The sequence below is a fragment of the Nilaparvata lugens genome, chromosome 1 (assembly GCF_014356525.2).
Source record: "Nilaparvata lugens isolate BPH chromosome 1, ASM1435652v1, whole genome shotgun sequence".
Taxonomy (NCBI): Eukaryota; Metazoa; Arthropoda; class Insecta; order Hemiptera; family Delphacidae; genus Nilaparvata; species Nilaparvata lugens.
The window spans coordinates 90,172,274-90,199,897 of NC_052504.1; the positions used below are offsets into that span (position 1 = coordinate 90,172,274).

At 33.0% G+C, this 27,624-nt stretch overlaps 2 protein-coding genes across 2 annotated transcripts in view; both read left to right on the forward strand.

Moving 5' to 3' along the window:
* The window catches only part of LOC111055775 (follistatin-related protein 5), a 149,008-nt gene extending 126,393 nt beyond the window's left edge, over positions 1-22,615 (forward strand). The window contains 10 exon segments of the mRNA XM_039445664.1: positions 4,414-4,698; positions 6,043-6,140; positions 6,592-6,787; positions 7,537-7,658; positions 8,551-8,688; positions 9,593-9,808; positions 11,144-11,294; positions 12,605-12,821; positions 13,956-14,104; positions 17,637-22,615. Of these exon segments, the coding sequence (XP_039301598.1) occupies positions 4,414-4,698; positions 6,043-6,140; positions 6,592-6,787; positions 7,537-7,658; positions 8,551-8,688; positions 9,593-9,808; positions 11,144-11,294; positions 12,605-12,821; positions 13,956-14,104; positions 17,637-17,953 (1,889 nt within the window). The 3' untranslated portion in view covers positions 17,954-22,615.
* A 3,062-nt stretch (positions 22,616-25,677) lies between these two features.
* LOC111058467 (beta-1,3-glucan-binding protein 1) overlaps positions 25,678-27,624 on the forward strand; it is a 34,093-nt gene continuing 32,146 nt past the window's right edge. Inside the window, exon 1 of the mRNA XM_039419568.1 lies at positions 25,678-25,771. Within this exon, the coding sequence (XP_039275502.1) occupies positions 25,693-25,771 (79 nt within the window). The 5' untranslated portion in view covers positions 25,678-25,692. The remainder of the gene's footprint in view (positions 25,772-27,624) is intronic.

Genomic DNA, 27,624 nt, shown 5'->3' on the forward strand with positions numbered 1-27,624 from the left:
CTTAGCATCAACAGCGTGCACTGGTTTACAGAATGCGAATCTCGTCGTCCTATCTACCGCTACCAAAATATACTGGCAATTATTACTTTTCGATAATGGACCAACTGCATCTATACAGATTGTATGAAAAGGCTCACCTGAAATTGTTATAGGTTTCAAAAATCCAGCCGGTTTCAACCTCGACACCTTTGCCTTTTGACAAACTTCACATGATTTCACATACTCAACTACATCTTTCCTGACAGTAGGCCAATAATACCTATCCTTGATTTTAGACAACGTTTTATCTATCCCTAAATGTCCCCCGAACTGCAAAGAATCATGATATTGTTTCAATACAGTTGTCACCAAACTCTCAGGAATGACCAACAAAAATAAGGCTGCGCTTTTGACCTGTGCTTCCTTGTAGTACAATATGTCATCTCTTAAAACATAATTTCTAGCTTTTCGTGCAATAGTTCTCTCCGCTGACTCTAAATCCAACAAAGCGTCATATATCTTTTTCAAAAACGGATCCTGTTTTTGCAATAATCCTATATTTATACTAGTAATCATGTTAGCGGATTCTTGCGCATCATCTCTAATAAGTTGATTCTGTAGAGAAGTTATTTCTTCGCTCGTAATGACAAAAGAGAATTCAAAAAATCGTTCTCAATATCGGACAATGATTATTTTCAATTTATCTGACATCGAATGATGTATTAGTCCCAAACAGTTCAGCGTTCTTCATTGAATGACAACTGCAAATCAGCTAAAAGGCCTCGTTCTACTAGCAATATTGTCTCATGTAATACTTTCGCTGAGTCTGCTGAGTCTGAGTTCGTTTTTCAAACCTCTCCAGAATTATTGTTTCAATAAATATTTCATCGCTATTAACGCTTAACTGGGACACGTTTTCCAAACTATTCAAAATTATGTCATCATATTTCTCTACCGAACTCTCATTAATAACAATTCCATCAGTTTCAATTTTATTATTCTTCATATCTTTCGGATAATTACAATAATTCAAATCTGACTCTGTATTTTCACCTTCACTGTTCACACAAATCGCTGATTCACATCGGTTCAATATACTATTTCCATGGCCCGGTTCTTGTTTATCGATGATTATTGATTCATTCATCTTGTTAACAAAATGTTTATTATCGTCAGTAATACTTTTCAGCTCCAAGTAGCATGAGTCAGTAATATTTCGTTCAACACCATTATTTGCTGATCCACATTTCTGGCTATAATTAATTTTAATATCTACAAGATCAATCTCGTGTTTATGGCAGATTGAATATTTCTTATCATCAGTATTAGAATAGTTTCTTCTAACATATATTCCATTGTGCCTAACACCTTCCAAAGTAGAACCTGATTCAGTGATTATACAACCTCCTAATTCATTCCTTGAATTATCAATATTTGATGGACCGCCGTCTAAAACATTTTCATCAATATGCCTAGTACTAAACTCCTGTGTCCTATCAGTAAAATATGCTTTCTTACGTCTAGCATTTTCCGAAAACTTATTTCTGCCATCAAAAGAACACACTCTAATATCATAGCCTTCTTTTTCACAAATTCTATGCATCCTTTTATAAACCCGATAAGCATAATTAACGTTGTAAAAACAATTCCGCGTAAAATGATTATGTTTACCACAAACTTTACATTTCTTACGTCTTCTTTTTCTATTAGTCCTATTATTCACGAGACTAACATTCTGATGCATCTTGACTCCTCTAGATTCACAATCATTACGCATACCAGAGTTCACAAAATGTTCAAACGGCCTGTTATCAATCGTAAAAGAGAAATCCAAATCACTTTCCGATAAATCTGATAACTCTTCCTTAATCATTTCCCTATCTTTATCCTCTTTGTAAATTATATCTTCCTCATTCAAATCACAATCATTACAAATAAGAACTTCATCCAACCCATTTTCAATCTCGAAGTTACTAACATGACAATATACATCCACTTCATTTGAAACATAATAATTACAAGAATCAAAATCATCAGAAATAATAGCATTATCTAAACAATTCTCATTTTCAAACTCATTTCCGATTTCCAATAGTTCTTCAAATTCTGGTTCCATATTATCATTAATTACTTGCACCTGTCCAAATTTCCACTCATTCAAATACTGACATGATAATTCATATTTCTCAATATTTTTATACAATTCTACAATAGTACTATTTGATAACATTATAATTCTTTCAAATATATTTGAAGACAAACCTCTTAAAATTATCCTGATAATCCGAGATTCATGCATATTCGAATCTACTTTTCTACATAGGGATAAGACTCGTGCTACAAAATCTCTACCATCTTCTTCAAATTCCATGCTACAAGTATCTAATTCCTTTTCTAGTTTCCACAATTTGAGAGGAGATCGATAGAAATTAACCAATTTTTCTTTCACTGGCATATATTCAAATTTGTCCTGTCGAGTCAAATCATTCTCAATAACGTCAAAATATTTCACAGCACTTCCTTTCAAACAAAACCGCAAGTATAATAAATTATCTTTTTCATCCCAACCGTTCGCTAAGGCAACCTTTTCAAAATAGTTGAAAAAATCATCAATGTCAAATTCTTCATCTTTTCCATCAAAAAATTTCGGTAATAGTAACGGTCTAAGTTTTTCCATTGTTAATCTGTTCCAATCCAATTCTATTCAATAATAAATAATAAATTTCCAATTAATCTGGTTTCAATAATCATAAATTCTCCATATCTCAAAATCTCTTCAATAATAATAATTTAACCTATTCAATCATATCTTAATAATCATCAATTTCTCATATCATCATAAATATCCAATTCTTTCTAATAAGAATTGATAATAAATCTTGCAATCGTACAAAATCTTCAATTGCCAAAGCTTTTACAATTCAAAATCTCCAAATCAATAATCGTAAATCTTCCAATATCGTAAATCTCAAAATTAATCTGTTCAATTATAATTATCATTCTCCATCCGTTAAAATCCATTATTAGCAATCAATTATTGTTCCACAATATTCCAATTCAATAAATCCTCGAAATTCATCCTACAAACTGTTTTTACAGTCCCGTAAGGTTCAAACTCAACTATTTCACCCATAATTTCACTGAAATAAAAACATATATTTAATAATGCAAAATGCAACCACAAAAATTGAATCTTCAATGAGGTAACCGGAAAAGTCCAAATTTTAAAAGCTGGATTAAAAACCCTTTGAGCCTCCACCAATTATGTAAACAAGGACGCCTCCACCAATTATGTAAACAAGATCTGGACGGCAGGATAAACCTCCACCAAATATGTAAGCAATATGTGCCTACACCGAGTATGTAAAGGTGGGGAAATGAAAACAAGAAATGATCGTACTGGTTTTGATAATTAAAACAAAACAATAAATTATTTGTACAAAAAAAATTAGAATTATAATTATAAATTATGAAATAACAATAAAAATATGAATATTTCAAGGGCTACTCGCTTGGCTGCTAGTGAAGATTAAATTTGTTGTGGTTATGGAAAATTTAAAACAATGACTCAGTAGTCACCTACCTTTATGATAATGGCCCCCAATTTGGCATCCACTGGTTAATCGCGACGTTAATTATTAATGAAAAAATAAAAAAACTGATCTAATGAAGTGGGTTCAGATCCCTTCTTATTCAATAATACAATTCTCTTTAAACTGCCCGAACTGTGACAGGAAAACTGTATTATAAAACAAGAACAAAATCTATCCCCTTCACCAGAACAGCCGGACTTTTACTCTCAGTCCTAACGAACGAGCTCACCACACCACTAGTAAAATTTTGGGTATTAATATATAACTCAGTCAATGCCAAACATGAAGCCATTTCAAATACATATTTTTATCAGTCGCACAAGCCGACCACGTTTGTTATGAAAAACAAAAGAGAAACTACAATAATTTTGATAACAAGTGAAATAAACAATCTTTCTGTCGATGACAAACCTGTTCAAAGGCAGAAACACCGTTCATTAAACTTTTCGTAAAATAAAACTCTAAAATCCTGATCAATATGAGATAAATATATGAATCATATATATGTCCCATATGACCAGGTGACAGTATGTTATGTACTATTGAAGTTACATTGATCGAGTAGGTAAATCGATTATATTTAAGATTATTAATAAATTTAAGATTAAAGTTAATATTTCTAAGATTTATGCTCGTTGCAGCACACAAACCTCTAACCTCAAACCTTTTGCTGGCAACGCCTCCAAGCTCATGTCGATGAAAATATATTCATTTCATGTTTATGTTCAAATTATGTATTCAAACGGTATTTTTGTTTTTGAATATTGAATGGTATTATGTCAAATAGAGAATTTGATTTGGTATCAGCCCTCACTACACTGGTGATATTTATTGAATGCAGGCTTGTCTGTAGTGTCGCTGGACAAAGCGCTCGAAGTGAACCATCTGTCGGCGCGCGTCGGCGACAACGTCGAGATCAAGTGCGACGTGAGCGGCACGCCGCCGCCGCCGATCGTGTGGCGTCGAAACGCTGCCGATCTGTCGGCGATCGGCGAGGATGACGTCAGAGTGTTCAGCGACGGATCGCTCTATCTGACACGCATCCAGCTAGTGCACGCCGGCAACTACACTTGCCATGCGCAGAGGAACCGCGATATCACGCAGACGCATGTGCTCACTGTTCATAGTGAGTATATCCAATTATTAGAAATTAGAGTAGAATAATGGTTTATTTCACAGAAGAGTACAAGAGTATAATTTTACTACATTTAGTGCCAATTTCTATACTATGATAATAATTCTCTGAAATAATGCTCCGTATCTTAAAACACATAATGACATCTAGTTTATAGATATCATAGCTTATGCAATAATCGCAAATGTTGGCGTACTTGACTTTTTTCATAATGTAGGTAATAGAATAGCTCCTATCTTAAAAATACCTATCCAATTGTTCCTTTCAACTACTTCCGTATGATTACAAATTATTACAAATAATTATATGATACTCGTATGTGGTACATACTGCCTTAATTTTATTTATATAATGTATTACAATAAAAATGTAGGTCTGTTATTACTCAATGCTACTTATGCTTTGTATATATACCTAAAACTGTCTTTAGACAAACTGTCTTTTGTTCCTTTGTCATGTTTTCTTGTGCGAAAATTTCCACAATCTCCTGCCAAGCAGTCTTTTTTAAAACTCTATTTTTATAACCTTGACACTCCATGTACCAGATGCATCTTATTTTTTCTACTTCATCGATGAATAATTCTGTGTCAAACGCTTCCGCATCATTGTACACACAAAAACACAAAGCAAGATCTAACAAAGCACAACATAAGATCACCTATTCACTGCAAAAGCGCGCGTTAAACGCGGCGTTAAACGTCGTCATGTGTACAGGCATTCCCAGCTCCAATGCCCAGTATAGTAGCTACAAGCGCGCTGCAAACGCGGTGGTTGATGTGGAAACTACAAGCGCTGCGTTTTGCCGAAGTTTTTCCAAAGCGAGCGTTTGCATGTGTACGATCCCATTGTTTCTATGTATGTGTCAAACGCGCGCTTGACAACCGAGCGTTAAACGCGGCGTTTAACGTCGTCATGTGTACAGTGCCTATCCAATTGTTCCTTTCAAGGCGTTTCGCCTTGGTGCGAAACGCGTGATGGTGACGGTATATAGCAGGACAAGTTTAACCATTAACCAGGACTTGAAAATTCTCCAGCTCTTGTTGCGTTATGCGTTTTGCACCGGTGTGCGCAAGGTTAAAAAGTGGTATTAACAAAATTTTTGTCCTTCTGGAAAAGTATTTATAAATGGATCAATGTATTAAGACAATACATTTACAATTATCAGAATATTGTAGTCCTGCATGAATAAAACTGCAGAGAATGACACTGATTTTCGCCCTTCATTTCCACCTCAACTCTATTCGATATACATATTTATTTTAATCGACACAAATAATGGATTTGTGTCACCTCATCTCCTTGCAAATGTAGAATGAATATCTATCATTTTTTCAGCAATACCTGAGGTAAAAGTAACTCCAAGGATACAGTCTCGCAGACCAGGAGAGGAAGCTGCCATGTTCTGCCATGTTGTTGGAGAGCCTTTTCCCAGGGTGAGTTGAGAGTTTTATCAGAAAATTTAGTTTCAAGTTTTGTTTCTACACTTCTAGTAATTAAGATCCAGAACTATAATAAATGATTATCATGTTTGTGACATGCAACGATTCTCATCTCCCGAGTAACCCATATGCATGCAACAATAGACTTTTTTCCTTTCTTTATACCGCATCCACATGTTGGCCTTATGAAGGCCAATGACGGCCAGCACCAGTACCGCTGGCCTTCATTAGGCACTGGAAACAATGCAGGCTTGGCCAGCTCACTCGGCCAGCGACTAGGCCAACATGTGGAACTAGGCATAAAGCTTCATATACCGTACTAGATTTCCATGATTGGGAAAACAAAGGCTTATTCATTTTCGTTCAAAAACTTGTTTTAACTGTTCCATCAATAATATAATTATTCATAATTGTAAAATCTCTCAATATTTTTTAACGGTTACAGGTTGAATGGTTGAAAAATGACGAACCGCTGAAATTAGACTCACCTCAGAAATATGACATAATTGGGAATGGCACTGAGCTTCGAATACACAGCATCGACTATGCTGACACTGGAGCCTACATGTGTCAGGCCATGAATGTGGGAGGGATGACAAGGGACATATCGTCACTGATCGTACAGGAGGAGCCTACTCCCAGTGAGTATGAATGTTCAATTTCTCAGCTTCAAAATTAATTCTTCCATGACACTTGTCATGACTGTGATTATTTTTTTTATTTATCACAATATTGCAATAAGTAACATCACTCATATCTAAGCTCATTCGAGCATGACCGCATACATTAAAAAAACTCGACGAATGGCTCCAGGCTAACCTATCAGCACTGAATATTATAATAATACCAAAGCTCTTGCATTCAGGTGTTACAAGAATGAAGCATTGGAGGTGAATAATCATGAGATTGAAAGAGTACATGAAGTTGAAATTATAGGAGTCACCATAGATAGTAAACTTTCATGAAAATCCCATTTAGAATGTTTGAAAAAGAAGTTAAACCCTACTGTTTATGTGCTTAGTACCATGAAAAATCTTCCAGATATTCAAACTTTGATCTTCAAGTTGCAGAAATGGGCAATTCGCGTTATGGTAGGAGAGTTGATAAGAACTATAGTTGCAGACCCTTTCTTAAGCAATTAAAAATTCTTCCACTCCCTAGTTTATATATGTTGGAAGCAATTTGTCTCATAAAATAAATGAGTCTGCGTTTAAGATGGGTTTTAGGTTAATGTGAGAAGTTAATAAAAATTGACTTCTAGGCTAGCTTTAAAATTATTGGAAGCTACCGCTTAAATATTAGTCTTGAGTGGTAGTTTTCAACGCAATATAGATAATTATCTCAAGTCTGCTGTTGAAAATGCATTGATAATTATATTGGTTTATTCCAGCTGCACCGAATGAGGAGAGAAGGTTTTTCTCGTTCCATGATTGGGGAGTATCAGTGTATGAGCCTACCGCTTGTCGGCTGTATCATCAGATACAATCAACTGATATAATCCCAGGCACCCAGGTTAGTAGACTTTCAGCAATTATTGAAAACGTTTCTTGAAGCACTGTAGTCTTCTGTAATGAAGGAAATGAAATATTCAATGATTGATAATGATAAACTTATAGTGAATGCATTATGATAATGAATTAAAAGTAGCACATATAGGGAGAGAATATAGATCTGAGTATTTATAAAATAGAATTATAGTACCCTTTAAAATTAATAAAATAATAAAACAAAAATACAAATTGTAACTAGCCTACTAGTTTCGGTGATCACACCATCGTCAAGTACCTAATAAAAAAAAATTTCCAATAAATGTAGCTACTAATAGTTTTGTTATTTTAAGTAACATCTTCAAGTAATTAGTAAACATTTATTGGAAATTTATTCTTATTACCTGACGATGGTGTGATCACCAAAACTAGTAGTTACAATTTGTATTTTTGTTTTATTATGTTATTAATTTTAAAAGGTACTATAATTCCTTTTTTTATAGATACAAGAAAGTAGCCCTGAATTCATACATTTTAAGGGATCTGAGTACATTTATGCTCGGTACCACAAGAGGAGAAAAAAAGAATCCTACATCTATTCACAATGTTCATACAGTATAGATAATGAAATGTTTTCATCTTCCATAATGTAATTTACTCTTGAAGAAAATTTACAAGTTGAGTGAGAGGATGAAACGATCAGAGATTGGTCTACTTCTTGTATGATATAAATTATTATGAGATATAGTATATAACATTATGATATAAATGTTGATTATTTGTTGGTTGTAAGTCCTAGATGAATTAATAAAAAATAAATTTGTAGTGTGTTATAATTATTGTCATTTCTACAATCTATAATATAATTCCTGATGTGTCATATTCTCTTTTCAACTGATCGATATTTCTGTTTGCAGGAATATGTATGTGGTGACAAAGGCGTAAACTGCAGCTGGGGCCAAGCCATCAACGTCGCCAACAGATACGTCTATGTATCACAACCTCAGAAAGATCGAGTGCTCGTTATCAGTAAAATACAAATGGTTGTCGTTGATGTAAGTGACCGCTACCTATCATGAACACCTGCTAACCTGCTTTTATCAAATATATATAATTACAGAAAGTTAGCCTACAATGAATATGGATTATTTTTAAAGAGCTTTTCCCTGATGTACTATACATTTTATAATATCTTCCTGACAATACATTCTTATAAAAAATACAGTTAGTAGCCTACATTATTATTCTTGAATAGGCCTTCTATGAGTTTCCATTTCCTAAAAGTATACTTATCAAGAAATGGATGTAGCTCCATGATTTGAACAACACAGTATTAAATTATTCAATATCTTATCATCAGCTAAACTCTTTATCGTGCTAATATATCGTAGGCCTACTGATCACTTTTCAATATAATATTAATTAATTGCAGTTTCAAATATTGAATGAAATTTTTTTTTGTATTCAAGTAGCTTTATTATCCTTCAAAATTCAAAATTGATCATAGATTCAATCCGGTAGAAAACCCTCTTTAGCATGAACAGAAATTTGGACTTAGACCTGACCTGAAAATTTAGACTATATTTTTCAAAATTGTGCTAGGGATATGCGTCTTTCTTTCTACTCTCACTAGGTACCTATTTTTGTAATTGAATAAAATGAATAAATAAAGTATTCCGAGTCAAAGTGACAGATTAATCTTTCAAAAAATATGGATGGGGCAAAATTGCAGTTGATGTGTATGTGCTGATAGAAAGTTCAAAACAATAGGGAGGCTATGTTTATGACACACTTCAAAACGTCTCCAATGAGATTGATGGATGATTGTATCCTTTTCCTAATATTCACAAACATTGATATACAAAATATTCATTATATGCGTGAAAGAGGACTGTATTTACAATTTTCCATTGCATTTTATTACAATTTATTGACGGAGATTGGTATTCCCATTTTCAGGTTGTTATAACAGACAAAAATCCAGTGGCTCTTCACTACGTTCCTCATCTTGACCAAGTGTGGGTCCTCAATTGGCGAAGTGAGCTTGATGAAGGAGTCAAAACAATTCAGGTGATCAGAGATGCGGCTCAGAAGAGGAAACACCACACTGTGCATCCTGAACCAATCGATGGACAGTTCGATCTGGTTAGAGATTTATTCATGCCACCAGTCCAGGTAAATTTCATACAATATTATAGCGCTTAATATTCTCAACATTTATTCATCAATAATGTAGCCTATTTATGAAATTTGAAAATTGGTTTTCAACACCAGAAAATAATTCAATATTCAATCATTTTTAACATCCAAAAGGTATGCTTTCCAACCTGCTATATAATTTCAAGAAGTATATCAAAAACTTATGACAACAGGTTACTATTTATTCAAGTAAGTTACAATACATTCTGGTTTATACACGAATCTACAATAAATTACAGTACAAAAGCTAATTATGCAACAAATTTCACATATTATGAAAACTTATTAACTACAATGAAGATTGAATGCAACATTAGAATATTGATGATATAGTATTGTAATGTAACTACATAAATCAGCGGTGTTTCAACAATGAATAAATGATAATTTCAATGAATAAATATACACCCCGCTATAAATTATATGTGTTGTGGTATAAGTGATTAGTTGCTTATTGCGTGTTATAATTACCATTTACAAACTTCATTCACTGATATGGGATTAAAGTTAAACTGATGATTAAAAGTTGCAAAATTGCTATAATTGATTTCATCAATTTATAGCAAAATTATTTCTAATTAATTAGAGTTGTTTTCTTCCTCTATACTGTATATCTTAACCATAACAATAATCAAACATCAAAGTACCCTCTCATTCTTTATTAATTTTTATACTTTTCAATTTCACTTCCCATTACGAACTGCTTGTTAATTTTTCAATACTTGATCTACGACACTGTGAACATTCTATTATGAGCGTATGGTAACGGGATTAGAAATAAAAATAGAAATCTAACTACCTTTTTTTACAATTGTAAGTAAACAAATTTAAGAAAAGGGTACTTGGATTTTTATTTTGATTTCTATTCAAGACAATTTGAATAAAAAAAAGACAATTTGGTAACGGAATTGTATGGAAGAATAACAATAGATTTTTCACGGCCACCGAGGTGCTGGTTGGCGGTAACAGAAATGTTGCAATTGCAAAATTCAATAATGTCTTTGGTGCTGTAGATCGAAATTGCCAATTTCTTAAAATATAATTATCAAAAGCATCTGTAGGCTCTTCTAGCGTTCCCAAAACTGATTACATTCATGATTATGATGAAAATCAAAAATAGTCAAGTAGAAAATTCACAGTCATTTCATTTTCTTCTCACGGGAAGTAATAAAAGAAACTAACATTAAGCTGGATTTGACAGAAATTGAAATATTGAATATAGTTTTGTTGTAGGCCTGTGCTATTCTCATTTACCTCTCTGATGTTTTGTTCCAGTTCTATGAAGATTAATAATTGAGGATTTTTTTTCAGGATATGTCACATATGTTCAAATACGGGTATGTCAGCCACACAAACCAGAGAGGGTTGTACAAACTTGACCTCGCCAATATGAGATACATCCGAAGCATAGATTTGACTCCATACAACTGTGTGCCTCGCAGTATGCAGTTCTCAGCTCTCTGTAAGTGGAAGAATCCACTAAAAAATTATTAATATCATAACTTGTGAGCTCTAATATTATCATAAACACTAATAGAAATATAACACCTCGTTCATTAACATTTTATTGCAAATTCAATTGAAGAAGTAAGTCAAGATTAGCGATGAGAAACTAGTCCAAACTATTCTCAATTTCAGCAAGATTGAAATTTTCATGATAAATGCAATACTGCCTCAATCACTTGCACTGGAAACAAATTCAAATTAGAAATAAGTGATCGTCAATATAAACTGAGTTCACACCTTGAAAAGTGAGAAACCAATTTTTCTTAGGTATTCCTCATAAGAGGAACTACAGACTTCTATTACAAAACTGTGGATGATTGTCTGAATATTGGATAATATTTTGTAATAGAGTTGAAATAAATTCGCAGGATCATGGATATTGTATTCCTTTCGTCTTTTTAATCTCTTTTTTCCTCTCGGCTTACAATTACCTTATAAAATCTCATTATATACAAAGTGTCAATGTATTGTGCTGTGCTCATTTTTGTACTAGGCCCAGAATACATTGTATTTTGTGTAATGTTATAATACAGGGTTATCATAAAAGAATGGTGCGGTTTCGAACATTGTTTAAAGAAAAACCAAATTACTTACAGTTAATGTTTTTTTATTCACCTGATTTGTCGTCTGAAACAGTTTTTTACAAGATTAATAACTTATAATAAGTGCGCCCTTAGTCGCTCGACAAATATCCAAACGATAATAAATTTCTCTCTTAACATTCGATAACATTTCTTCGATTATGGTTGTCATTGGTTCTTTAATCCTGTTTTAAAGTGGTTCAGTTCGCGATTTCTTGTGAATAAACAATGTTTTTGATGTAAATTTACAAGAAAAAATCTACCTGAACCACTCAAAAACAGGATTAATGAAGCAATGACAACCATAACCAATGAAATGTTAGCGAATGTTTGGAGAGAAATTGATTATCGTTTGGATATTTTGTCGAAAGACTAAAGGCGCACATATTTAAATTTATCAATGATGTAAAAAACTGCCTGAGACGACAAATTAGATGAATAAACAACATCAACTGTAAGTAATTTGGTTTTTCTTTAAACCGCACCATTCTTTTATGATAACTCTGTATAATGTATCATATTCCATTTGGTCACCTGCGTTCAGGCTTGATTGGGAAACTTTTTGATGATAATGATATTTTGAATTCCATTTGATAATATGTACCGTATAATACCATTACGGTTCACCTGATAATATAATTCAATAAATATGTTTCTCTAAAACTCTTCTTACCATCTCTCACAGACGGCTTTGTGATAATGGAATGCGAGGAGCCGATGACAGGTCGTCCAACGGGACAGGTGCTACTTGACTACTTGACAGACTCTGTGGTCAGCCAGAAGCCAGGCCTGCTAGGTCGACCAGCTGTCACGCCCAACAGTCGGGTGGTCGTCACCCTCGACAGGGCCAGGGATGGTGTCACCTTAGTTGTGCAGCAAGTCACTGGTATGCTAACTCACTAAATTATCAACCATAAAGAATATTATACGCAATTAAGAATATATCTCCTAGTTTATAACAGAGTTAAAACGCAGAATGCCGCACGGATTAGTTTGGTGCTCAAGTGTTCAAAAGAAAGTGTAAAAGACTTCCTTCTATGTGGAAAATAACCTTGAATTCAATCCTTGACCAACATAGGAGGCTGAACAAAAGGGTCTCACCTTCATAAACAATATTCTTATCATCAAAGTCAAAATAGAAATATTAGTCTCTACTAGGTGCTATGAAAAAATTAATCAAATAAAGTATCTGAAGTTTTTCTATAAACTCATAACGATTCCCACTCATAACAGTGAACAGTTGAAATATAATTCACACAATCTCTAATCGTCTATCCTCACTAATCCTGATCGATCGAGTATGAATAATCCCATAAAAACGTATGATAATTATATTTTCACTTTTTACATGGGACTCCAGCTAAAATCTTATTTCATAAGATTATTTTTATAAGAAAATACAAAACAAACTAATTCAATGTTTTCAGGACAGGAACCATATTAAATGGCTTATTGAAACATTCTTGTCACAAGAATTAGTGAAGATGCTATGCTCTGTGATTTGACAAATAAAATTAATTCAGTTGAAATACACATAGGTAACGAGATAATTCAGGGGCAGCTTATGATATCATTTTTATACATTATTGTAGTATTGTTAGGCTACCTTGATCATTTTTCTTTTTTAATAATTAGAGGACAATAAGACAGTTTCAAACGAAGTATAAGAATCATACTTGATATTATAATCAGCTGTGCTAATAGTGAAGTTGTGTTTCTTTTCAGGCTCGAAATTTTGCAAAATTACTCAAAAATTTCTAATTTGTAGAGTTTTGAGTGAAATATTTTTGTTTTTAATCAGTTTTTAAATATCAAAATTCAAAATTTTCAGTTTTTTCATTAGTTTTGAAGTGGAAATTGGACTTTTATAGAATGGGCTTCTGCTTGGATAACGAAGGAACCTACGTGGAATTCAACGAGAGTAATAAAAGATTCTTAACAAAAGAAAAATACATTCTTGTTAGTAGAGATACACAACTCATGTTAAACGGTGAGCTGTATCAGAAAATATCATCAATTGACATTTCTGCTTCAAGTCTTCCTAATATTACGTGGATAGATGGTGTGCCAGGGTGTGGAAAGACGTTTGAAATACTGAACCAGCATAAACCAGGAATAGATTTAGTTCTCAGTCAAACAAGAGCAGGAATCAAAGACATCAGAGAGGCTGTCATTCATAAGTACGGTAAGGATTACTGTAGAAAGATAATAAGATCAGATTACAGAACCGTTTCATCTTTCATTATAAATGGAGTGGGCAAGAAATATCATCGTGTCTTTATAGATGAGGCTGTACTGATGCATGCTGGCTACATTGGTTTCATTGCGAAATTATCAGGATGCTCCGAAGTTTTCCTACTTGGTGATTCTAAACAGATTCCTTACATCGAAAGGAGTGGACTGAAAGTTAGATGGTCTCATCCTTCAGTTTTTTGTGAGTCCACACGGAAAGTGACTTTAACTAGAAGATGTCCGATCGATGTATGCTGCGCACTATCCAAATTCTATGGTAAAATTGAAACAACTAGTGGAACTCTTCGCTCAATTAGGAAGACCATCTTTAACGGCGGTCTTCCACAGCTTGATCCAGAAACACTTGTATTAACATACACGCAGAATGAGAAAAAAATTATTCAAGAGTTACTAGGTGACAGGATTGATAAAACAATAAAAATTCACACGATACACGAAGCACAAGGTCTTACTTATAGAAATGTTATTCTAGTGAGGACAAATTCAAAGGATCTAGAGATCTATAACAGTGGAAGTCATGTGATTGTAGCACTCAGTAGGCACACTCATAGTTTCAACTATCTAACAACAGCGGAGAATGATCTCATATCATTGCTTATAAAAAACACATTAAGCTTTGATGATAATATATAATGAGATGGCAGAGGAAAATAGAGGAGAACAAGCATGGAGGGGTGCGTATGAATAAGCATGATGATGAGTAATAATAACGTGCTGGATGTGGCAAATGAACTTGATTCCGTGGATGAGATAGAGGACAGTGTGATTGAGGATAAACAACAACTCCAAGTTGCTCTTCAACACTCTAATATAACTGTATTTTCTCTCAATATCAGAAGTATTAGGAAGAACTTCGATGACCTGATGATTCAACTACAGGATATGTCCCATGATTTCGATATAATAATACTAACAGAATGCTGGATCAAAAGAGATTATACACAGAAGCAACTGAAGGACAACAATATTTTTCACTCTTTGAATAATCGTACTCAAAATGATGGAGTAATTGTATATGCAAAGGAAAATCTCAATGTACAATCGGTAGAACTAAATATCAGACAGGCCAACGTTCTTCATCTACGACTTCAAACATCAAAGGAGAGATATAATATATTAGCAGTGTACAGATCACCTTCCTACGCCAGCATAACAGAGTTTTTAGAGGACTTTGAAACAGTGCTTGGTAGACTGAGAGGTCAACTTATTATTTGCGCAGGAGACTTCAACATTAATACGCTACAGCCACATCAGCATTATCAACTTGATGATTATTACGACTTATTGAGTGAACACGGTTTGAAGAACTGCATTAAAAAGGCTACCAGAGTAACAGCGGGAACGTCTTCTTGTTTGGATCATATGTTTACCAACTGTAAAAGTAAAATCCATCCAATCGTGTATCACTCGAGTATCACAGACCACTTCATTACAATTCTTGGACTGGAAGAACATCAGTTAGACAGAACAAATGGGGATGAACAGAGCTCAACTAACTGTCAACTCTCAACTAACTGTAAATCTGTCAACTTGAACGGCTTGAGGAGAGGACTGCGAGTGGAACAATGGACGGAGGTTTTTGAGTCAAATAACACAGACTCAGCTTACGAAAAGTTCCTAGAAATTCTACAAAAACATATGGAGAGCAATACACATTATTACAGACAAAAAGAGGATCAAGAGCATAAAACCATGGATAACACGAGGACTTATCTCAGCTATAAGAACAAGGGATTCTCTAAATAGAAGAAGGAAGCTGGACCCAGAGAACGGAGAACTCGCTAACTACTACCGAAGATACAGAAATACACTGACGTCACTCATCAAAACTACAAAAGAAAATTATTTCAAGATGCAACTAAATGAAGCAAACAATGATGTAAGGAAGACATGGAAAATAATCAAGGATGCTACAGATTCAGATCAGAAAAAGGATATACAACTGAATGCTTTGAAAATTAATGGTGACATAGTCACACTGAAAGATAATCCTAGAGAACTATTGAGTCATGTAAATAATTTCTTTGTTAATATTGGAGAGAGTATGGCTAACAAAATATCTGAGACTCTGAATAAAAATATTAACGAAATTATAGCAGATAATGTACCAGAATTGCATGTACAGAATAATATGTTTCTTTTCCCCATAGATGAAAAGGAAATAATAAACACAATTGATTCTTTACACATCAATAGTGCACCAGGCCTAGATGGATTAGATAACAGGACCTTGAAAGGAATAAAAGATTTAATTTCTAAGCCTTTAACTCATATTTTTAATCTGAGCTTGTTATATGGTACTTTTCCAAGAGCAATGAAGCAAATCTGTGTCAGACCTATACATAAAGCAGGCGATAAACTAATTATTAGTAATTATAGACCTATTTCACTGATTAGCAATGTATCAAAAATTTTAGAAAAACTAGTTAAATCAAGATTAATAAGCTTTTTAGAAATTAATAATATTCTTTCTCCTAACCAATTTGGCTTCCGCAAAGGTATAAGTACAGAATTAGCTGTACTAGAATTATCAAAATTTGTAACTAGCAATTTAGAGGAAAAGAATAAATGTCTAGCAGTATTTTTAGATTTAGCAAAGGCCTTCGACTCTGTTTCCCATGACTTATTAATAAAAAAGCTTGAGGCAATAGGTATAAGAGGAGTGCCACTTGAATGGTTCAGATCCTACCTCAGCAATCGACAGCAAAAAACAAAGGTTGAGAACCATATGAGTGCAGAGGGTTCCATGAAGTTTGGAATACCTCAAGGAACAGTTTTAGGACCAATTTTGTATTCGATCTTTGCAAATGAGTTGTGCTCCATTCAAATTCAAGGTAGAGTTATAGCCTTTGCTGACGATACAGCACTCCTTTTTCAAGGAAAAAACTGGGAAGAAGTGTTCCAAACAGCAGAGATAGAACTCACAAAAATCACTAGAATTGTTATGTAATATTTATTAATGTTTAAAAGTGTGTTGTAACCTGTATTTTTATAATGAGATGTTCATAATTATGTGACATGGCTCACTGTACTATTTTAAGTATTTATCTGCTAATATAATATATTTCTATTTCTACAGATCTCGTAAATAGTACATTCTTTGAGCGGTCCCTTGTCATGTACTATATCACAAGGTTCTGCATGAATAAAAATTAAAAATCAAGAATTTTTTTTCAACTTTATTTCAAAGTGAATTTGAAAGAAAGGATACTTTAATTTCCAAATTCTAAGTAAATACGAGTAGCCCCTACCAAGAAAGTAAATATTCAAGGTTCCACTATATAAAATAACTTCCTTGAGAATTCTTGGAAGACACCGGAACAGGCTTTACAAGCCTAGTCCATGATGGATTGATTAGCTGCCTTTTTTAAAAACCTAGGAGGGCGAAGTTAGGGCGCAGCCGGCCCTCTCTTACACTCAACCCTCCAATACAATGGATGATGATGATGATGAGAATTCTTGAGAATTTTTATTCCATTCCCACAATAATTTGTATAGTAGCCCTATAAGGAGAAGAGAATATCGCATGATATATTTCTGATATTTTGCAGGCAAAGTGGAAATGATAACAGGCGTGGGCAAGGCGATGCAGCCGTGGCTGACACAGTGGGGCAACCCGAACCGTCCGATCGCCGCTTCGGGCGTCTTCGGCCACTACATGGTGACGCCCGCCAATGAGGCGCTTTTCGTCGTCAACGGCGAGACGCGAACCGTCAACTGCGAGATCGGCGGACTCGTGCATCCTCGCGCCGTTGTCTGGGTCACCATGCAGCTGCAATGAGTCGTCCGACAGTCGTACGACACCTCGCTGGTTCCAGCGGCCTCGTGTTGCAATGAGTCGTCCAACAATCGTACGCCACCTGGAAGAAACACTGTAAATAGTAGAGGTTGATGGATGTACCGTAACTGAACACATGCAAAGCTCTCGAATAGGAATGTTCAATTTCATCTGAATTTCAGTGTCATTTATTACAATAAGTGTGTCCATTATTGTTTACCGTATTTGTTGAATAAATTCATTAAGGAGGTCATTCTCCATGAATGATGGATGGAAATAATAGAAGTCTGAGGAATAGGCTCACATGTAGAAAATAATAATTGATATCAATACTTAAATTAGTATTTTCTCTTCACTATAAATATCCTTCTTTTTGTAAATGATAAATAAGCAGTACAGTTTTGGAACCTTGTTCATCAATGATATTTCAAAGAACAAAAACAATATTAGCTACTTCAAAATCCCTTAAAGGAGGAATAATGCTTAGTATTGTTGCATAACTTGGCATAACTTGCATGAACCAATTAATTCAAATGAATGATCAACAATCGCATTAACGAATCCATGATCAGCTTTTGACAGGAAATCATCATTAGAGCAATTCATATGAACTGAGATTCAAATGAGAAAATTGATAATATTCAACTGGTTTTGTTTCAATTGTTGATGAAAATTTCATACTCATCTATTTGTTTCAATTTTTGATAAAAAATTCATACTCAACTATATGAAGGTGACTTTACACACCAATTCTTGTGTGGATGGAAATTTTGAACGATAATCAATTTTAATTGCTATCAGCTACCAAGAAGACTTCTACTGATACTACAAATAGAAGTGTACAGTGATATTTTGATTCCCGTTCAACATTGTTATGAATTCAGCATTAGTATTTGGATAAATGAAAAATCTAATTTCACCACATCTGAATTCATCTGAAAATTGTGTGAGAGAAATCTCAGATTTTCTCATCCACAAGTTGAGATTTTTCTAGAGGCTGAGAGTTTGTGAGGATGCCAAAAGTTTAGCCACCTTTTCAACAATTCCAATGGAGAATAATTATGAGAATTAGCATAATACAATCATGCTGGTTCACTTCACGAAATAACTAAAATATTTTATAGAAAAAGGGAGCATGCTTCAAGTTCCAGAACTGATAGCCTATTATAATTAGTATATTTCATGGTTAATGACATATTAATTATTGTTCCTCTCGTAAAGTAGGCTACTATCATTCCTGAGATTTTGTGTGATTTTGAATTTTTTGCAAAAATCCATGATGTTTTTATTCATGGATTTCATGAAAAATGCAAATTTATGGAGAGTAGTATATTATATGGAAATATGCATTCCTTATCTTCGATCTTCCATATTTCCTCTGTATCACTTCTTAAGTTCTTATTGGTATTTGCTGATTATTTATTTAATAAACGTTCACAGTATTGATGTAATATGCACACTATAATTTCCAAAAATTCTGTCCACCCTGAATGAGAGCTTTGCTTGTGTTCATTCATAGAAGAATAACAAATTGAATAGATTTGTGAATATAAATTAAGGGCTTTGAACTGTAGATATATTGAGCGAGTTCAGCTAGCGAAAATTGACAATGTTCAAATTGAAATGTGATTGTTTATTTAGAAGTTGAGTCTCATCATAAATAATGACACTGTACGTACGTTACTGATATCAAGCTAGTCACTTTTTGTAGATGTTTGGAAGGATAGCAAAGGAAAAATACAAGATTGGAAATTCTCAACGAAAAGTGTAGAGAGTACCTGCAAGGAAAATATTTGATATTATTATTGTGTACATTGTGAAACTTTTGCGACATGAACGTTGTAAATAGTGTTGACTCTTATATACGGTAACCACTTTTTTAGCACATATAGTCAATGAATTTGTATACAGTGATAAATTCAACTCACATTATTAGTTCACTTCGATATAACCTACCATAATTAATGATCTCCAAATAGAATTATATAATTTTGAATAAACATGATGTTTGTGTTATCCAGTTGGTTCTTAGTTTAACGTTATAGCCTTTTCAAATGAATACATTTTCACTAGAGCGCTTTTTTAGAACAGAAATTTATCAATCCTCATAAATGTACCTAGTCAAAATCTTTACATTTCATTTTAATTATATAGAAAACTCAATGAAAATATCTACATTTTATTCTAATTATATGAAAAATACATATATGAGTAATACTACGGTAATGTATGAAGATTTATTAAACAACAGTTTACTCTGTGCTACAAAAGCGCTCTATCTGAAAATTTTCTTATTTGAACTGGCTTTTAGATTCAATATTCGTAATTTCCTTTCATTTAGACTGATAATGTTGAATTTTGAAGAATTGACTGTTTTAAAACATCTTACTACCTTAAAATAGGTCATATAAAACACATATCCTCAATTAGTCTACCTAGCTATCTAGCTTTTCACTATAATGATTATATATATTTAAAAATGTTGAAGATTGTCTTGAGATGAATAAGGCTTATACTTATACTCATTAACAGATTTTATTATAATTCATGCATTTTCTCTTTATTATTTTTCAATGAGTAACCTAGAGATCTCATGCATAAGACTAGTTGATGCATAAGAATATCTTAAAATCTAGTCAAATTTAAATCAGAACTGTTTAGTTGTAGGTATTTTTTAATTTTCATCATTTCATTTAAATCATCAAGAACCATTTCAGTGTGAAGAGTATCAACAATATAGTAAGTTCAGGCAGGCTTTAAATTCCAACAACAAAAATAATAATAATATTGTAGGCTAATAAGATGTATAAAAATTGATCTAAAGTTTCTCAAGAGGTTAAGAGGCAAAAATACTAATGACTAGCCCATTTCATGGTTTATAAAAACACATTGTTCATTTATAAACTCTATGACAATTCTCTGAACTAATAATTTATAATCATGAAGACATAAACTATATATAAAGAAATAGTGAAGATGAAATAACGGAAGACATTCCTCCAGTGCGAGAAATTATTTCGACCACTCTAATCTTGGAATCATGATTATAATATAACTTTTTCATCCCAGTCATGCTTGTGTAAGAGAAAGAGATTCCAACCTCAATTTGTACCTTTCAAATTGTTGTTACCACATTAAAGAAATTCATCAAACTCATGATAGTTGGTATAGATTACAATTTTATTGTACAGTTGTCTTGGAAATGAATACTCTCTGTTCTGAGCTGGTCAAATAACATAGAAATATTGGTCAATGACATTCATCTTTCAATAATAACGGTATCTTGTTAGTCTTCACTTCCATTCAGTTGTTCAAGTATGTCTACTTCAAATCTATCAAGGACTAGTGGATTGATCAATGTAAAAAAGCAGATGATGAGATAAAAAATTGTTAAATCCTAGTATCCTAGCTCCTGTTGCATTGCTACGGATCTGAAACTGCATTTTACAGTTTACATTTGAGGAACTTCAATTTTTTTAACAGTCGAATACCTAGCCCTACTGTACTCACAACTATGACAATGACACCATATATTTCTAAAAATATGCAACAGGCTCCCCATACAATTATTTGGTGGAGCATTTTAATTTTCTCTACTTGGATTTGCTTATCAGTGAATTTCTAATCACATGAATACAATTATATATAACATATACTGAATAAAACAAATTGATATGATGCTTTTATATTATAAAGGCTTGAAACAGAAATATTCAACCTTTTATATTATTATGTTATTTCAGTTGAATAAAATTGAACGTAAATGAAATTTGCTTGAGAAACATCTAATTTGTGTAGTTCCAAATATTAAGTAAAAGATACTACAAGATTGTATGATAAAATAGTAAAGTATGATATGCATTACGAATGAATCCATCCTAGTCAGTAGTCAATATAATTCTATGGAAGTGTTCAAACATGATAAATGAGTTATCAATATTCTCAGGTCGAATGATTAGTTTCAGGCTCATTCATAAAAAGGTTGATCAGTTTGACCTGCTTTGAAGAATGATTGAGTTTTAAAATGGAATACTTATAATATTCATCAAAGTCTGTAGCCTCTGGAAGGGGAATAATTAGTCAGGTACCTTCAGGTAATCTACGTTGAAAAACATCATGGTTTTCCATTGCAAAATGTAAGGAACGGTTCATTGTAGTAGAGGTAAACACCATGTTACAAAAATATCAATGTTACTCTTTTGCTCATTGTAAATTGCATTGTATTTTTAAATTTATTTCATTCATACCATATATTGATATTTTTCAAATAGTGAATTGTGTCCAGGCTATATTATGATTTCGAGAGAAGCATGAAAATTATACTACCCTCTATAATCATGCCACAATATTGTTCACCTATAGATGTGTTGCAAAATAATGTTATCTTCAGTAGTAGATTCCCATTAAAACTTTTTTTCAAGTCACATAGTCTTTTCCCTTTGATTGCGGAGTATGATGAAGAAAACATATATTTTTAATACAGTTACATATTGATAGATATTAAGTAAAATAGAGAGTATTTTGTTCAAGAGCTATTGTGAATTTGCATGTATGACTGTGCTTTGCTTGAGTGAGACCAAATGATTTTGTCTGGTGCAGCATTGGTGTATTTTAATGTATAATTTGTATAAATTAGTTATATAAAATTTTCATAACAGCAGAAAATCGAGACTCATTTCTTCCCTTGAACAGTGTAATTATTAATATTAATGAATAGGGTCTGTTAGGACTGTAAATAGTAACTGTTATTGCAGTATACCTGTTGTATGATGATATTCATTTGCTTTTATCCATCGATGACATAACCACATAGCTTAATCATTAGCTCAAATAATGATTGTAAATAGAAAAGAACAAGCTTAGGACTTACTATTTCATTTCCGAAATATTTTCATCTATATTCATTTCAAATGCCACCTCTTCAGTTTGCATAACAATTTGTCCCTATTGATACTCCAGAAGCAGATACGGTACAAATTATTTTTGGTGGAGTGAGCGAGTAGCTTGGATGAATCCGATGTAACTGAATTACATTTATTCAATGTATTCTGAGTAGATCGGATGAATCTATGCGCATAATTTTATTCATGTCCTCTGAAGTTGACATTTAAGCTGCGTTTCCTTATTGAATCTATTAGATTGAGCATATTTTATCATACATATGATGAACCTATGTGTTTGTCAAGTTTCGTTCAATCTAATAGAATCTATAAGGACTAAGTTATTAACATTCTATTAATAACTTTGGTGTGAACGCAGCTTTATTGATTCAAAAATCAGTTGCTAAGATAACAGAAAAGACAAATTATCCTCTCTGTGCTATGATTCAATGGAACAGACATATTATATTGTATTGCTAGCTGATTATCATTCACCACATTATCAGCCTACTTATTCCTATTGAGTTAAATTCAATTCTCAATTCCAATTCAATTCAAATATATCAAATTCAACACAAATACAATTTAAATTACAAACACACTACCTATAGATATTGAGATTCAAGGCTTGATGTCCAAATGGCGCATTTGAACAATAACATGGTTTTGGCAGATATTTCTAGTGTGTCTTTCCATAGTTCCTATCAAAACCGATGAAAATCGTACTGCGAATTCATATGCTGCATATTTGTGTATTTTTTCATGAATACTGGGACAATGTTGTATACATTGTTGGTCTGATATCTTTTGCATGAAACTTTCTTCTTCAATTTTTGAGAAGTTATTTTAGAAAAAGAGAAAACCATTAATTCGTACGGTACTGAAAATATATAAAAAATGAATCACATTCGTACGGTATGTAGGTAACATACATAGGAAATGACATGCGTAGGTATTGTAGCCTATATGATTGATTGATTGATTGATTAATTGCCTTTATTAGGGCGGAGTTAGGACTCCTGGTCCTCTATACCACACAACCCTTTACAAGAAAAAATTACATAAATTGATTACATATTATGTAATAAGATTACATAAGATTAATAATGGAAATTAATAAAATTTTCAATCAAAGTACAATCACATATAATAGAAGAGAATCGTTAATACAATTGGTAAACAATATTTTAAAATAATATTTCACTTGATAAATCCTATAAGAGAACCTATAAGAAATTATGATGATCTAAGTTGCCATTCACTCACACATGCACACAAAACAACCCTACAAATAAAGATTTCACAAAGTATACTAATTATCAGAAAACAACATAAGATAAATATATGTAGTTGCATGAGTAAAAAGGAGCAAAATTCAGGTAGACTGATAAAGAGAAACATGAGAATAAATGATAATCATGAGATACATGAAGAATGAAATAGGCTACAATTCAGTCAACAATAAAATCCAGACAACAAGTAAACATGTTACAATTCTAAAAATGAACAGTCAACAAGTTTTCCTGGAGCGATTTCCTTGTAGACTCTGGAATCTCGCCTCTTTATCCTTGAATAGTTTCACAATACCGAACCTATAGTAATTGCACGCTCAATTGATTCATGATAATATCCTATTTCAGAAACTATATTGATATTGTATAAGGGTTTAGTATAAGAATGGTATAAGGGTTTGGGGGGTGCCTTAGACACTCATTTCAATAAAATAGGTGTGATTCGGAGGCACATACCAAAAGCTGCTCTTCAAAGGCCGAGACGATATCCCAGTCACTTACTTTATGAAGAATTTCCGGTTCTGAAAGTGAGACAACTCTATATAAAAAAATTTAATACTTTATATCAATAGATCCAAAAGTACTTTCACTCCATACATTCCAGCTTACAATTTCAGATCGCCATCAAATTACCGTGTTTCCAGGACAGACCTAATAGTATGCCGTAGACAGTTCCCCTATGTAGTAAATAAATTGATTAACCTGTTACCCGAAAATTTAATTTTAGATAGCATCACTAAATCAAGTACTAAAAAATAATTGATTGGATTAAATCAACAAATGTTTTTCACCTAATTCACAACACAATTTGATTCTTTTTCTCTAGTATTACCATCAAACTCACTTACAATATAAATATGTGTTTCCCCACTTTCACCTTGATTGAATTGTATAGTTATAATATTATATTTGAGCTTACCTTGTTGAATCGAAGTTTTTCTATTGTAAGTAATAGTATCGTTTTCTGTTTTGGTACTCGTCACCGGCACTCAAACTGTGGTTTTGCTGGTTTCACCGAATTAGTATTTTATTATGTTAAAAGAATTATAGCCTACTTCTTATTCTAAAATATTGAATTTTGTAATCTGTATTTATTTGTGAACATTCTTTGTAAGGCAATAAAATTTGATTTGATTTGATATAATTGAGCAGGTCATGGAACTATGTCGATTATAAGCAAACCATGCTAAGATATCTCAATCTCCAAATAGATTGATGCAGTGTCCATTGATCTTTTTTTTTATTGTCAATATTATAGCTATCTAGTCTGGAGACTAATGAGCTAATTTTCTCTACCCTAACATACTACTTGAAAATGTTAACAGCGGATACCTCATTAGATATTCTTACTGATATAGATTGTTTAATTAATATGTACACTTATGACTGTACTATAGAAGCTAGATTCACTCAATCACTGCTCTGCTCTTTCACTGGACACTAATTGAACAAGCACTACACTAGCTCATACGGTTTCCTCCTTTTGAGCCTTTCCTCATTGATCATTGATGGTACTGTAATTCATTTTAGAAGTGTAGATCCAACCAATATTGATATAATTGAGCAGGTCATGGAGTTGCAGCAAACCATCAAGATGTCACAACCTCCAAACCTTCAGACATCACCTGCATGCAGATTGGGGAAAGTCGGTAAGTTGATATCGCAGAACGCATATTGAGGAAAAAGGCGCTCGTCCGTTCCATTGTTTAGCAATTACCATCAGACTTTCATTAGACTAGGAATACAATTCAACTCATAGTAGCTGATCTCATTCATTCAAATATTCTTCGATATTATAAAGAGCTCTTCCAGTTAAATATATCTTTAATTCCAATTTGAATTTATTGGGATTCAGCTCTTGTTGGATTCGCGTCGGTAGCTTGTTATAGAACTTGGCTCCTATGTATGTGGGCTTCTTCTTGTAGAACTCAAGTCTATGGCTTTGCAAATGTAAAAGTTTATCTCTGTTTCTAGTGCTGTACCTATGATTATGTCCTAACGTCAAAATATTTCCAAGATTTTCTTTCACAACCATAATTGTCTCAAAGATGTTAAGACTGTAAACTGTCATTAGGCCTATATTCAAGTGAGCGAAATGTTCTTTAACTGATACTATGGGGTCTAGGTGTAAAATTACTCTTATAGCTTGTTTTTGTGATTTGAGAATTGAATCCATGTTCTGATTTGAAGTAGATCCATAAATACTTATACCAAAGGATATTATAGAGTGTATGTAGGCAAAATAAATCATTTTCCGCGTTTCCATTTTACAAAAGGGAGACATTTTTCTAAGAACATTATAATCCACTCGATACCCCTGACAAAACCCTTGTGACATGTTCTGTCCAATTCAAGTTTTGATCTACTGTTAATCCCAAGAACTTGGTAGAGGTGGACTGAGAAATGACTTAGTTGTCCAAATTTATTGAAGGAAAAAATGTTTTTACCTGCTGTGTAGTAAATGTCAATAGGTTCGTTTTACTCATATTAATTATTAATTTATTGTTCATCAGATGTTTTGCCAAAGTGGAGAGGTTTGATTCTGCTATTATCTTAATATCTGCAATATCTGCAATATCTCTGTCAATATTGAAAATATTATAAATCGCCTCCATCACTTTTTAGAGTAATGCCTATTGTACATGTCTGCAAAATTTCAAAGCTCTATATTCAACATACGTCTTAAAAAAGGAACATTTATATGGAAAATATAGATTTTTCAGGAATCGAATGAAATTTTTCTAAAAAAATATATTCAGAGAAAAAATGATTTTGGAGTAAATTCCTTTCATCAGATTGAAGATAAAGATGCATTCTTTCATTGAAAAAAATTGTGAGTCTATCTCTTGTGGAAATCTCAAAAAGGTAAATTGAAGTTGGCCAATTCAACATTGGTGGTATAGGCGCGCCTGTACCTAGTCGGAAGGGCCTATACCACGGAAGGGCCCTTCCGTGGTATAGGCCCTTCCGACTCCCCTTAATCCTGGATAGCTCGATTGATGAAATTTCTTTACTTTTGCACCTTACAGATTATGAGAATATTGTGAGCGAAGAAGAGGTGAAGATTCAGAGCCCCCCCTCCCACTCAACCCACAATTCAGACCTAGCAGATTGAATGGTGTAACGATTCATCTTGTCTTAATTATTATAAATTTATGATAATACAGTTTTAGGGAATTCAATTACAATACCTGAAAAATAAATTTATTGATTTAAATCCAATATGATATTTTTCAACAAAAGAGAACCCGAAAATCAGGCCTAAGTTTCATACCATACTTATTTATCCACACAATTTTTATTGACTACATCCATTATATTCATTCATTTATATTCAATAGGAGAAACAAGTTCAACCCAAAATAGGCTTTTAAGGATTCTGAATTCATATAGACATACTTATATATATTCATGGAGGTTGATGATTATTCCAGTTCATTATGGGAAAGATGAGATGTGGATGAAATTTATGATAGAGGTAGTAATCGACCTTCAACTGCAA